The sequence below is a fragment of the Cupressus sempervirens genome, chromosome 11 (genome assembly GCF_028749045.1).
Source record: "Cupressus sempervirens isolate cs-2001-9-10 chromosome 11, ASM2874904v1, whole genome shotgun sequence".
Taxonomy (NCBI): domain Eukaryota; kingdom Viridiplantae; phylum Streptophyta; class Pinopsida; order Cupressales; family Cupressaceae; genus Cupressus; species Cupressus sempervirens.
The window spans coordinates 429,455,808-429,471,610 of NC_143128.1; the positions used below are offsets into that span (position 1 = coordinate 429,455,808).

At 35.9% G+C, this 15,803-nt stretch overlaps 1 protein-coding gene across 1 annotated transcript in view; it reads right to left on the bottom strand.

Annotated features, from left to right (window-relative positions):
• Nucleotides 1–4,387: 4,387 nt before the first annotated feature.
• The window catches only part of LOC149530268 (calmodulin-binding receptor-like cytoplasmic kinase 2), a 106,948-nt gene continuing 95,532 nt past the window's right edge, over nt 4,388–15,803 (bottom strand). The window contains exons 4-7 of the mRNA XM_089811899.1: nt 9,325–9,493; nt 8,982–9,071; nt 5,245–5,543; nt 4,388–5,034 (exon numbers count right to left, since the gene is read on the bottom strand). Of these exons, the coding sequence (XP_089668025.1) occupies nt 4,807–5,034; nt 5,245–5,543; nt 8,982–9,071; nt 9,325–9,493 (786 nt within the window). The 3' untranslated portion in view covers nt 4,388–4,806. The remainder of the gene's footprint in view (nt 5,035–5,244; nt 5,544–8,981; nt 9,072–9,324; nt 9,494–15,803) is intronic.

Sequence of the window (15,803 nt, forward strand, 5' to 3'; positions counted from 1 at the left end):
GGGGAAGGTCGTACGGCCAAGGTCGAAGAAGTTCGAGAGAGAAAGGAGGTGGTATGGATAGATATTTGAGCCCATGATGACAACACTCTTATTCGAACACAAACACAATTTTTTATGGAAGCCAGTTGCGATAATAGAGACTCGAATCCAGATAATTCCTTCAAGAAAATATATGTGCCGAAAGATGATGCTCTGATTTGCCAAATCTGAGCGAAGTATTACAGGCAACGAAATAAGGATAATCGATTCCCATCGAATCGAGATGGCCAAATAGGAAAAATCTTTCACTTCCGAAATGGCAAACAACAAAGAATCCCAACAGGAATTCATAGTACAAAGAAAATAATCCAAATTGCATACCTAAAGACAACTTACTTGTCATGCTTAAATACCCGTTGGGGACAACTTTCCATGGGTGTACAAAGATAGCCGATGGCAACACAACTACAGAAACAACAACAAAAATAGAAATGGGTTTGAGATACATTAAATCAAACAGCCTGTTACAATAGTTTTATAAAAAATGATTCATTTTATAACAAGAACATTACACAGTTCTAAAGACAAACTTTGGAAACAAATGAACTCAAAGTTTCAAAGTCTCAAAGTTCATTGGCTCTATGAGTAGGTAAGAGCTAGAATCAAAACAAAAGATGGCATGTCATAATGTTTTGGTTATTGGGGAAAACCAAGATTGCCCTCTCACCCACTTTATTTGGCTTATATACTGACAAGTTAGAAGAATGGTTAAACACACGTTTGGGGGTGAGTGGGGAGTCCAACTTGCTGAGTAGGTGGTGAAGTTGCTTCTCTATGCGAATGATCTTATACTAATAGCACAAACAACCAAAAACTTAAAAGAGTACTTGAGAACTTTATAGAGTTTTTGTCAAAATGTTGGGATGCATGTGAACACTAGCAAAGACTAAATTGAGATTTTCTTTCTACAAAATAATCAACAAGTTGACTTTCAATTTGAAGGAAATATTCTTGAGATTGTGGAAGAATATATATACCTAGGCATATAGTTTAACAAAGAACTCAACTGGGAAACTTGTAGCTCTATGTGGATACAAGGGGGATGGAGGGCTTCCTTTTTGGTGCAAAGCGTGTGTAGACAGGTGGAACTTTGGGATTGGAAAACCAAAAAAAATCTTTATGGGTTGTTGGTCACTCCGATCGTGTTGTATGGTTGTGAGGTTTGGAGGAGCAGCCTATCTAACGACAAATGGAACCAAATAGAAAGAATACAAAAGCACATTATCACTACTAACCTTAGAGTCAAATCAACAACACCATACAACTCTTTTAGCTGAAGTAGGGATGTTCCTAATGGAAGCTTATGCAGTTACTTGTCTATAAACTTATTTAAACAAGGTTAAAAATATGGACACACAACACTAGACCAAGTTTGCGGTTGAAGAGGGATTAGATCGAAGAAAGAAAACAAGGATGAAGCAGAATGAAAATGGTTAAATAAGAGGAACATTTACATACTGAAATGCCCATACACCAATGAAGAGATAAAAGGGCTTGTGCTAGAAGAATTCAAGGCTGTCATGTGGATAAAACAAATTGGGAAGAAAACGACCCACTATGTGAAAGAGTTCAACACCACATGGTGTCACGAGGTTAAAGATTACCTACGAGTGGTCATGAAAGGTAAATATGCTGCTAGTAGCGAAGTTAAAAACGAGATTCCCATCATCTACAATGTGAGATGGTGGATGGATAGTATCCAAGGAGGTATGGGAAGAAAGTGCATCTTCTAGAGTAAAGGGTGCATTGAAACGGAATGGCACTTTATTTTTTAGTGTGCTGCATACCAAGATATCCAAGAACAATTTGAGGACAATTTGAAGGAGGGTCACTTGCATCAGCTCTTCTCGGAAATAAGACTACACAAAACAACTAGTTTTTTGATGCAAATTCAGAACAGGGAGGCTGACATAGAAAAGCACATGAAAGTGATCCCATATGCTGCCCAGCCTCGTGGATGTTATTAAAATACCTTCATTCAATCAATCCTCTCATCACACTATGTCAGTCTCAAAGCAGAAACAGACTGCCCATTATCCAACTGGCCCCCGCCTACGAACTCCCAATCCTACCTTTTCCTGCCACCTGTCAATCTCCTGCTTGTAATTTATAGAGCTCGGATCGCGAACTCACATTTGTATATACCACCACTTGAATCCACATTAAAACCATTTGCCAAAGCTCTTCACAAAGAGACAAATGCTAAAAAAAATTGAATACAAAAGCACTCATGAACCAAAATCTTGTTCTTCCATGTTCTGCTTGATGTCCTGTCCACTGAAATTTCCGTCACCATACCAACCCATTCATCAATATGCCATCCCTCGTTATACTACTTGCAATTCTAAACCTACACCCAGATCCTCATTCCAAACTCTCCACTATCTTCTGATAAAAAGGAAAACTTTGTAAGCATGGTTACACATATAATATCCAAGTTTTTCGTAAAGCCCATCCCCAACAGGTTCAGATAATGAATCAATCTATCCAGCATCATAACCAGCTAGTTGCACAAAATCAACACCACATACCTTCTCCATCATCAAATAAATTACAACTCATAGGCTACCAAGTTCATCATTTCCATTGTCCATGTGCATTTAACAAGCAGAATAAAAGGCCCTTCAAAAGCAACTTCTTCAACCCCCACCCTAGAAATGGGTGTATCATCATTTCCCTTCACGACTCACTAAGCTGAATGAGGAATAAACAATGAAGGTGAATGAACTTTCATCATAATATCCAGAGTCGTGAACAACTTGTAAATTACAGAGATCCTTAGAAAGCAACTGTAAGGTTCTGCCTCCTTCAAAAAAAGTCTGCACTTTTCTTCCTTCCTGTAAGAGCAACATCAAATAGATTTTCTTTTGACAAACAACAAATAGTAGGCTTCAGTTTTCACAGCTGAACCAGAGACCTCCAACATTTAAGGATTCAAATTTATACAGGTAAATTTGGATTATTATTGTGCCTCAAACATCTTGTAGTGATTTTCATTGCAACTGTGAAACAATATTTAATATAAATAAAGTGTTTGTTTTCTGGTTCTTGAAAAAAAGTTTCAGCTGTATTCTAATATGTTTTGAAATGTTCTGTATCTTAATCATAAACCTACTATATCAGTCCCAAAGTTCAGCTACAAAAATGCAGTAAAAAATTCCAAAAAATGTTTATTAACCACTTCTTAAGTTTTTTGAAGCCCTTTACATTTCTTATTTTCCTAAAACTTTCGTAGAGAGCATGGCTGTGCCTGGGATGGCAGGGAATGTATCCTTCCATCAACCCCTTGCCCCCCAAGTTCTGGAATGTTTCTGGTCGGGATAACGACACACGGCTGTTTCCATCAAACACATCCCTGCATCCCTGAAATCTGTTCGGTATGGCAACAGCTGGAAAAGATGTGGGGACACATCACTGTGTACCATAGAGTGTTAGTCTAAGAAACGATAAGTTCTCAAAAATAAAGTTAAATACCATAGTAACTTGTAAACAAAAAGAAATTTAAAAATAATTTGAAAAATCATCAAATAATTCCAAAGCAGACTAAATACAGCTCAACAAATGATTTTTGGTAAGAAACATTCATTGTAAGGCAAGGTTGTTAGAATGCATCAGGGTTCCAAGTGAGTCTTTTAAAGATTACAAGTATTGTAGAGCATTGACGATCAGCTCTGCATGTCCATAGAAAAATACAGTATACTTTACACAGATTTCCAATAGACAGAAAGACTCATGTATTTATTTACAGACAGTGGCTGTACATAAGTCACTTCATCTTAGTAGAACTGTTTTGTAATTTGATTCCGGTCCATTGATTGTATCAATACCGAAAATCAAATTAAGATCCACAAGTATCACCCACTTTGCACAAGCTTATTTCCCTTCAGCAGTGGTCACCCGGATGACTTCATCATACAAAAATGGAAGAAACTAAACTAGGAAGTTCGGAACTAATGCTTTGCAGATGGGTACAATCTGTGCATGCACTGCAGAATGGTCTTCTGTTGTTGGATTCCTCAATTGATGGCCATAACAGATCGGAAATTAGTAAATTACTCTCTGTGGTATAATGCTGCAGCTCCATAATGTACATCCTAAGCACTACAAAGAGCCCCAGGGAGCTTAAACGCAAACCATAATTACTGACAGATTGATCAAATTTTCGGTCAAACTGTTATGTACTTATCCTAGGAAAGTAGCATAATGTTCAAATTGAAATTCTAATCCATTTTTCTCTATTTTGTCACATGCAACAGATCTTTCAATGGGGTATTGAAAAAGCAAGAAGATCTTTTCTTTCTCTAGCAAAATTGATCTCCAGAGTTACATCAGAAATTATAAGTAACACTTTGAACAAACTAAGTACTTCAAACTTGATTTTAACGAGGTTATGGAACAATTATTCAACTGCAGTTTATTTTTTACACAAACCTGAGCCAGGCTTTTGGTTTTCCCGCACCATATACCATCCACCATACCATTTCCTTATCCTCAATATAGAAATGGTTAATGTGCAATAGCAGTTTTGGCAACAACTACATCTACAATGATTTTATTCTAATGCATTTGAACTCTTTGAGATGTCATTCATATCGCACAAATTGTCTGTACTCAGCATTTACCTATCTAGGGATCATTGCTGAAGCAATCCAATCTAACTCCAAACAAAGTACAACCAAATAGTCTTTTTGAAATAATTTCTGCCCAACCTTTGAACAGGGCTAAGGGCATTGGACTTTTTACCAGCGTGACCAAAAATAAAAGAAACTAATTACAATGAGGTTTAGCCTCTGACTTCAATGTCTGATAATTTTTCCTTATAGCCCAAAGTTGTTCTCCTGCTTGATTCATAGTTGGTCTGTCTGATCTAGTTGGGGCAGAACATTGAAATGCTAATTCAAACAATTCTTCTGCTACCGCATCTATTCCAGGGAATCGAACTAACCTGGAATCCAATATTTCAACCGCTTTTCCTTCATTTGTCTTCTTATATGCCTGAAGAAAAATTCCATGTATCAAGTATTCTTGTAGAGAAAATATTAATAAGAATGCAATAATCAAGTTACATGTATGAAAGGATGCATCTGTACTGCCAAAATGAATATGTGACTTCAGAATGATGAACAGGAAAAACAAAAGGTGCATCTCACAATGGCATTCCCAAACCAAATGAGGATAATTCTCCATATATGTTCAATATCTTACCCATCTGACAGTGATACGCTCCTCAATATCCTTTTTCAACTCTATAGGACGTCTCCCAGTAAGAATTTCTATTAGTAAAATTCCAAATGAGTAGACATCACTTTTCTGCGTTAGCTGGTAAGTCTTCAAATACTCAGGATCAAGGTAACCTGCTGTTCCTTTAACTTGCGTTGAAACATGAGTTTCATTTGCTTCTGATGGTCCAGTTCTGGAAAAGCCAAAGTCAGCCACCTTTGCCCTAAAATTTTCAGTCAAGAGAATGTTTGATGATTTTACATCTCGATGAATTATTGGCTGGTCTGTCAAGCACAATCACCAAAATTAACAGTTAAACCCAGAGGACTTCCTCTTACTGACTCATGTCCAACCCAACATTATTAAAGAAAAGAAAACATACCAATCTAGAGATTTTGTCATGTCAAAACTGCAAATTATTTACAGTAGTAAAAGATTTCTAATAAATACATCAACTAAATAGGGAGAAGGAAGATGTCTTCTTAATGGACACACTAGGACAAAATCTTATTGGAAGATTGGTACCTAAACCTCTGGTACTCATCTCCCGCTTGAGACACAATTGGGATACACATATGACGAAATATCCAGATGTCGAATCACAAAACTTAAGGATAATATTTCTTTGCATCTATATACATCTAACGGAAATTTCCTTTGGATCATGGCAAACCTTGAAGAGAAGTTTCTTGTATATATCATATAAATTGTGTTGGTTACATTCTGAAACTGTTGAAGTTTGTTTGACAAGAGCTAATAAAACTGAAGGAATAAACTAGAACTTGTATTAATATTTCTTTGCATCTATATACCTCTAAATGAAATTTCCTTCGAAATATGACAAATTTTGTATAGAAGTTTCATGTATATATCATATATATTGTGTTGCTTACTTTCTTTAACTGTTGATGTTTGGCTTACAAGAGCTAATAAAACTGCAGGAATACATTAGGACATATTTTTTGCATGAAAATATACATGGGCTTTTTCTAGCAAAGTTTTATTTTGCCAGAGGCCAATGATGTGCTAGTAAGAAGGGAAATGAAAAAAGGGATTAAGATTTGAAAAAAAGGATTAAGATTTCTAGGTGGACCGAAATTTTATCAACAAATTGAAAATATAGTCATCTCCAAACACCCCAACACCTTGTTTAAAGAATAGGACCCAGGACATTTCTGTCCCCAATCCAATTGCTGCCTCTAGATGATTAATGTTTAATGTTTGTGTCATGATGGTAATTATCAAACATCAATATAAGCTAGGATGCCAGTTCAGGTCCGGTTCCAAGTTTGGGTACAACAAACCAGTTTCATGGTACAATAAATTTCTGGAAACGGGTTTGGTTTCATTAGTATAAAAACATGTAAAAATTATATATATAGACATATTTATGAAGCCTAGAAGAATGAGTTAAGATTAGAATGTTACATAGTATCATAAAAACATTTAAACAGCAAAAACACCATAAACTTGAATCATAGCATCATGAATCATAACCATACCATCATCGCATCATATGCTTCAAGTTCAACATCAAAGATTCAAAACATTAAAATCAAATCATAACATCACGTTCAAGTATCATTGTTTGAAGTTCAACTAATGGATAAAAAAATTATTGATATTCTTCATCTTCTTCACTTCCCTTTTATAGATTTTTCTCTTGAAAACATGTGAGGTAGTCCTAGGTGGTCTTAGGTGGTAGCAATTTTCACATCTCTGAGTCAGAGAGTGAGTTTGAGCAATTTTGGCCTGCTGAAAAGCAATGTTTATCTAGGGTGTAAGCAAGTGCTGAGCTAAGTCCATCGGGAATATAGAATTGGAACCAAATGATTTGTGAGGAAAAGAGTTACAATCATTAGAAAATACTTGTTTCAGCTTCAATTTGGGAGATAACACTGTTGAAGCATGTTGAATCCAGAAATTTGGCCAAGTCTGGAATTTTGTGGAAAACCCCAAAATCTAGAATCTGCATTTTAACTCCTATGAAGCTTAAACCTATCTCAAACATCTTGATGCTATTTGTACGAATATAACTTAATGTTATATTTGTATAAATTATCCTGCCTTTGAGCTAAAAAAATGACAATGAAAACATGTTACCATGAAAAAAATCTTTAAAAGTTAAGGAGAAATCTTTGTTAAATTTGCAAAAAAACACGTGTTGGCTCCTGACTTTGACTGTCCATAGGCCGACACTTGTGTCTGGTTCAATTGGGGTTCATGTATTTTGCATCTGGTCTACCCAGGTCCAACCAGCCTGTGGTGTGTTTCAAGCCAGACTTGTGTGGACCAGACCTTGTCCAAACCCCCAAGCGAACCAGACCAGTACCGCGAACCAGTTCAAGTCGTGGTTGGTCTGGGGGGGCATTTGGACAAACTAGACATCCTAGAATATAAGCAATCATTGCTTTGATTGACATTTATTTCAGCTTGCAAATGGCTAGTTTCTAAATTTTTAAACAATTTAGATTGTTTGAAGTTGTACAACCCATAGTTCAAAATAGCACCGATAAGTGGCCAATATATCAGTTTTGCGAAGTTTGGAGTGGCGAGAAAATACTAGTTTTTTGCGCCAAAATCTCAGCCACGAAGCTTGAAACTTCTCACTGAGAAGTTGGCGATATATCGCCGAGAAGTTGAAAAAATCTCAAGAGCAGCCCAACAAGATACCATTTAGTGGCCCATTTTAAAAATTTACAGCCTTTGGAGAGAAGAAGGATTTGGTGGAGAAAAATAGTCATTGGAAGCCTTGTAGATTTATTGCAAGTGGATTTGAAGCAGATTCAAAGCAATTTTTGAAAAAAACCGATTCAATAGAGGGTGGCTTTGCATTGAGATTGGATGGCATTCAGGAGGAGGGTAGTGAGAGTGAGGACACTTAGGACACTGAGAGTGAGGATATAGAAGATAAGGAGTCACTGCTAGCACCAACACCAACTACATCTAGGATGGATATTGAAACACAACTACAACCACAACCACAATGGACTGCTAGGGCTAGACCCCTTCCCACTCCCATAGTTTTTACTGGAGCCACTGGGAAGGGGAAGAGGAAGATGTACACTAATTTTATATTGTACTTGACATTTGTATTTGTTTATCTTTTTACAATGACAATTTGTTATTTTTAGTTTGCTTCAAACTTCAAAGTCTAACTATGGCTGTCAGCCATTGACATTCCACATGAGGATGAGATTTTGTTTCATTTTGCATTTATATGATACCTAGATCAACTTGTTTGGTTTGTTTGCTCATTTACTGACTCATTAGATGCATCTCCTTATTGAATTTTGCAGAAAAAATGCATAAATTTAAGTCATTTTTTAAATTCCCGATATTTTCTCGAGAAGTTACCACTTTATCTCCAATATTTGCCGAGAAAAGTTTTTTTTGCCTCGCCGATAAGTGACAGAGAACGAGATTTTGAACTATGGTACAACCATTGTGTGCTTTTTCCTAAATTAAAATATTTACATAGTTTTTCATATTTATTATGCATCTCCTATTTTTTTACTTGAAATGGTGTACTAATACTGTTGGTACTTTGAATGCAACAACATGAAGCTCAAGACTTACCAAAGAGTGTCTCAAGGAGAGAGGACTATATATATGCCTTCATACAAGTTTGTTCTGATTCAATGCCATAGAATAGAATGTAAAGGACATAAAACTTTTACAGAATTATTCCATCAGCATCATAACAACAAATGGCATTTTACCTGCATATAGGTGGAGGTATGTGAGAGCATGAGAAACATCAATAGCTATATCCAAGCGTGTTGCCAAGTCCAAGAATGTTCCTCGTTGACCTGAAACATATGGAAGTGTTTCATCTCAAAAATTAATTACAAGAAATTAGGTATAATTGTGAAATATGACCCATATCTATATATAGGACTGGCCTTCAAACTATATCAAGGATAGGCCCTGTGGTACGAAACTCATAAGCACTGATCAAAAAGTTCCATGTGCTAAACATAGATAAATGTTTCTGTTTTGAACTATAGAAAAATGTTGCTATCTTGAATCAAGCCAAAATGACGAGCATCTTACAAACCATACCATCTAGATGTTCCCTTAATGTGCTGTTAGGGACATATTCAGTTACAAGAATATGTTCATTCTCCTGCTCACAGTATCCAATCAATTTAACAAGATTCAAATGTTCTATTCTAGCCAGCATTCCAACTTCATTTCTGAACTCTGCTGTCAAGCGTGCATCAAATTTATCCTGAAAGATATGAAATTCAAAGGATCAAAAATACCATTGGAAAATATATCACAGCACATACATTACAAGAAGTTGTCCTTTACTGTTACAACTACCTTTAGATCAATTTATAAAATAACCTCCTAATCATGACCATGCAGAAGATTATGGAAACAATGAGGGAAAAGGCTTTGGATCATAAACATATAGCTTTCCACTACAAAATCTTTTATCAATGTGAACATCTAGCAAAGCTATCCTCTTCCATTCATCAAAAACTAATGGAAGCAGAAGTGTTCAGCACAAATCCAATGGGAAAGAACTCACAGGAGTCAACAGAGACACCAAACCAAGCTAAAACTCAAGCTATGAAAGGAAAGCTAGAGCTGACCAAACAGAACATACATTTCAGAAACAATAGGCAGCTCTGATGAAAAGGCACCTTTTGCAAACTCTTAACCGTGCTGAAGATTGACATTTACACATAGTAATCTAAAATAAACAACCAGTAATGCCATCTCAACTTTCATTAAAAAATATCATCCCCAGAACAGCAAGTCTCTGAGTCACAGACAAGTTAGAATATATTCAACTAAACAATAGCTCAAAAGCTTCTTAGAGCAAGAAGAAAAAATAAAATAGTTGGCAAAAAACCAACCAGAGTAAACACAAAGTGCATGGAATGGGGCACATCAACCTCATTAAACCAAGAGAAGCAATTAAAATCTAGGAAGATAGCTGCCACAGCTAGTCAGTCCAGACTCCAAATCAAATTACATCCAACTGATAGGCAACTATTAGGGGAAATATCAACCCTTAGCAAAGCTTCAAAAAACTTAGATAGAAAATATCTTCCTTAGCTATCTATGTTTGAAAGCATGGAAGGTACAAACACAGACTAAGAGTCATTTTCTTCAGGGCCCACAAGACAGATATCTTCCACTGTCCTGGCCCAAGAAAACAATAGTAATATGTAGCTCAACAATATAAGTACAGGAATTTTCCAAAAGTGAAAGCACCAATCCTATAATAAACAAAGGCTGCACAGAGACTCTTGAGGGCCAACAAAACATCAAAGTAAAATCGATATACTACAACAAATTTAGAGCATGAGTCACAAAAGTATCAATCTACATCCACACAATCTGCATGATAAGTATACTTAATCGATAATTAATTGATCATCATTAATGCTAGAGAATGATTTCTCAACTCAATAGGACATGTCCAATTAAGCATACCCTTTGACTCAAATATTTCTAAGCTAATCACCGATATATCCCTTCAGAATTAGGACATGGACTAACTGCATCCTTTGGATCTGTTAATCTCTCACGATCCATCAGCCATCAAAAGGTCGACCTTTTGGTGATCCAACAATTGGTATCAAAGCCAGCTCACAAGCTTGAATCCCCTCAACTGATGCTAAGGGGGGATTGTTGGACTAATCGCCAATGTCACCCTTCGGATTCAAAACATGGACTAACCACCTCCTTTGGATCCGTTTATCTTTGATGTTTGTATTGGGTGGTAAAATATTGATCTTTTGGTGCAAGGACAAACATGTCCAACGCATATAAATACTTATTTCATTTTTCATTCATATAAACCACACAAAGCATCATATATTGTATGCTAAACAAAACCATCATTAAATGAAAAATATAATTCAAAGCATAAGCCACAATCAACATCCACATACTTTGTGTAATAAAACTAATTAGTCAATGATTAATTAATAATCATTAATACCAAGAAAGTAACTTCTCCACTTAATAGAACATGTCCTATTGAACATACCCTTGGTTCACATGGAAATGCCTATTCCATCATTCATATGTATACACCTTAGAAAGCATCATATATTGTATAATAAATCATCATTAGGAAAAAATTACAATGTCAATTAATCAAATCCAAATGTTATGATATATATTACTGTTGACATTTCAGTCATGTTTGTTATTAGTGATATACACTTATACAGATTGTAAGTATCTACTGAGCATATTGCACAGTTAATAGTGTTAACCAAGCATTTTAGTTGCTACCGAATCCATTGGATAGTATTCAGCTTGCGCTGAGCAGTTACTACAAATTTGTTGATCAGTAGTGCTAACCGAGTTGTGCAATGCTTACCGAGTTCGCAGTTGATGTGATGTGAGTCTAGTGTTAACTGAGCTACTCAATGTTAACCAAGTGACTCAGTTTATACAAAGCTCGTAGTGATAGCATTGACTAAGCTATGTAGTGTGAATCAAGTGATTCAGTTTATATGCCGAGTTTCACAATATTCACCGAGTCACCAGTGCAGACTGAGTTCAAGACTACTTGGAAGTGATCAGTATGGACCGAGCTTCTACATCTACCGAGTACATGATGATGCCGAGCATTGACAGTGGATGCTAAGTATCAAAAACTCACCAAACTAGTTTTCAAAACCCGAATTTCTTTATTTGGGCCGACTTTGTGTATTTTGTGCAAACTTGTATTCTGGCCGACTTTGTAATTTGTAATTGGATTGGTATATATGTAACACATCCAATATGATGGTATGATGTAATAAAACAAGTAGAGAAGAGAGAAGAGTGAATTACAAAGGCTACAACAGTATAAGGAGCAACAAAGATTTATCTATCACAGCAAGGTGATTTCTACACTCGGAGGAATCTCATTCAGCAAACCAAGTTGCAGAGCAAAAAATCAGCTACTATTTCATCCTAACAGGTGGATCAATCAAATCCTTTAACAAGGTAGACCTGACAGTCTTATGTAAATCTCTTTACTAAGTGCATACTTCATTGTATGTTTGTAAATCCTTTTGCAAAGTTGATCTAGTAGTCCTTATTGCTCCTAACAGGGAAAATCATCAAGAGATCACTCTTGATAGTAGTCCTTATTGTAAGCCTTAACAGGCCAACTTTATACTACAGTACTAAAGCCCGTGGGTATCATCCCCACCGCAGTTTTACTTTCTATTTGGAAGGTTTCAGGGTCACCAAATTGTGTGTCAAAAAGTGTTATGTATGCTGTAATGTTTTCAGTTTCTCATACATGTAATTAGATCAGAATACACATGAAAGATTAATTGCTAATTAAGGATTAAGTTTTATTGGTTACTGATTCACCCCTCCCCTCTCAGTAACTTAGCCTATCATAATATTTCCAACATATTACATCTTAAAATTAAAAACCAATAATGTCAAGTGTCAACAATTGGCCAATACTTACAAAGCATCATTGTCTAGGTCTTCAAAAGTATCATCATCAGTATCTATATTATGACCATATAGGCTAAGTTGCAAGTTCCGGTTCAGCATCAAGTTCAAGGTTCAGGTTTGTGGGCTTGATCAAATTGTTTGGGGGGATGGGTTCATTTTGGGATAGTCCATGCAAAAACATATAATATGTGCATGCATGCAGCAGTAATTAAGTTCAAGATGCACCACTATGCTAATAGTCAAATAACATACCAATATATACCATATTAATAGTCAAAGCTCGACCGCCATAATATATCAAAAATTTGTAGTTCAAATAGCTTAGCAAAATGCCAAAATACACCATCATATTAATGTTTTAGTTCAAAAGTAATAATGCTAGTTGTCAACAATCAGCCATCACTAATCAAAAAACATATGGGTCATCAAAAGTATCATTATCAACCCTCACGACTATGTGGGAATAGAACGGAACAAAACTCACACCAATAGGTAGCTTGTGAAAAATTGGGAATGGCACAAATATTATATGGGTGCTCGTCAAAGTCTTTGAGAACAAATCAACACTTGCAACCGCATAAGAATAGCACAAGAACCAACTTGGAGCATGCAACAATCAATCTTCAACTCTCTTTGAGCAATGGCTAGCATAAAAAACATAGTGATGAAAAATCAATTAGATTTTACCATTTCAATGTTTTTAGTATTGAGAGTTATGATTGGACTTAGTTACTGATTCAGGTGCAGTTCCGAATGTAGATGCAAGAATGAGCTGTGTGGATGTGTGAATTTTGTTTTGGGGGGATGTGGATGTGTTTGGATATATGTGTGTGTACATATATATATAAGTATATATATAAATATGTGTATATACATATATACATACATATATGTGCATCTATGTACATATATATACATATTTATATGTATGTATGTGTGTGTGTGTGTGTGTGTATGCAAAGAAACATACAAAATTAAAACATTTGATAGTATGCTACTTCACTAATAGATATTCAAATTGAAATTCAAAAATTCACTAGGTCTACAAGATTATAAACCATATCATATACGTTAACGTTCATGATTCCAACACAAATCATAAAATCATCACAATTGCAAAATCAAAATAAAATTCATGATTCAATGTTCATCAATCTGAATCAGAATCAGAATCATATGGATTCACAAAAAAATCCTCATCATCACTAACTCCTCCAACTGCAACAAGTTCAAGACCATTTAAACCAAAATCGGTTCCACTTGTGCTAGATGCACCATGTGTCATGATGTTATCAGCATCATCATTCGTGACTGTAGTAAGATCTTTGAATCATTCCATCCAAGTTTGCACACTTAGGTTCTACGTCCCAAAGCTTGACTGCCCCTTCCTTGTAGCGTTCCTTCTTATGTGACAAAAGACGCGAGTTGGTATGAATGTAAGCCAAGTCTTCAACTTTTTTAGAGCCCAACTGGTAATTCTTCACTGAGTGGATAGAGGAGTATGTACTCTAATTTCGTTTAACAATAGACGAACTTGCAACCTGGAAAATGTTCACAATTACAAAATTAAAGTAAAATATAAAAAATGGAAAGCATTAAACAATTGTAGAATACAAGTGCTAAACATAAAACAATTGAAACTTACTTGTGAGAGCATTTTGATTGCGAAAGGTTGTAAATGCTTGAATAGTTGACCATAGAGGTACCAGCATGTGATAGCTCCCATGTCACATTGGTCCTTTAGGACTAAGTTTTGCTCCTGAAGCAAATAAGCCAAATTTTGTTCTAACCTTTTCGTGAATGTCATCATCTAGGACGAGTCTTGCCAAAGCTTTGTAGCACCCACTAACAACTTCTTCATTTGCATATGGTGCTACTCTATTTGACATATGAAGTACGTCCTTGATATAGTACCTTGGAGATAAGGGATATGCAAGGAGGAACAATGAGGTAGACATCTTTTCCCAATGATGATGAATGATTGTTTCTACTTGATTAAGGCTTTACACTCTGTGGGATCACTCTCAAGTGCTTGTATAAAAAGTTTTACCTTCTCTAACATTGTATCCATGACATCATAGACATCCCCCAAACAAGGCTGATTTATATTAGCAAAGCAGAGCATTGTCAGTCATGATAATGTTTGTGAAATCTAATAAAATTTGCATACAAGCACATCCTGTAACTTATTTGAGCCCTTCTATTGAGAGGGTTGAGAGTGTTGAGATTTTCCTTTATCCTTGTGAAAGGATTTGGTTGAAAAGGCATAACCTGAGGAGGAAGAGGTGGCACTGCTACCAAACTGTTATTTGGCAATAGACATCTGGCAGCATCTGAAAGAGTTGCATGAGACATCCAACAAAAGCCGATTCTTTTAAAGATTCCCATCCATTGTGTCATCTCATTTTGGGAGGGTGATATAGCACATACAAAAGATGCAAGTCACTAGAAGCCACACTGGATACCCCAAGTGTGTTGAGAGGCCAGATGAAGATTGTCATTTTGCGCTCCTAGGCTAGGTGGAACAACTTGAGGCACCTTGTATGATCTCCTGAGTAGTACTCCATAATGATAATGAGCTTGTTGGATAGAACTTCAAAGGAATCCCATATCACCTACATCAAGATACTAAAGTAACAATTCCCATTTCTGAGCATTATTCAAACCCTAAAAGAAATTTTTAGGGCAGATTGAGTAAAGTCGCAATATGGAACATTACATTGAAGGGATTTCAATGCAAATCTTGGAGTGTCAAAGGTTTAGTGACCCCTCATAGATTATATGTTGTCAAAAGGCTCTTAAACATGACCCAGCACAAAGATGTTGTTTGCCTGCAAGAAGTACCAACTACCAAATTGTCTCAACATTAATCTCAAATTAAATTGGAAGGATTCACTTCAAATTTCCACTAATCAAGAAAGGGAAAGTGTCTCTGCTACCTTAGTTGCTAATAAATGGGCACAGTGTGTCATGTAGTATGGCTCTTCTTCTTGCAACAGAGTTGTATAGGTGATGATAGAATAAGATCATGTTATATTTGGATTGTGTTTTGTTTATGCACCTAACAATTATACAAGATAGAATAGAGAGCTATAGAAATGGCCCTATAA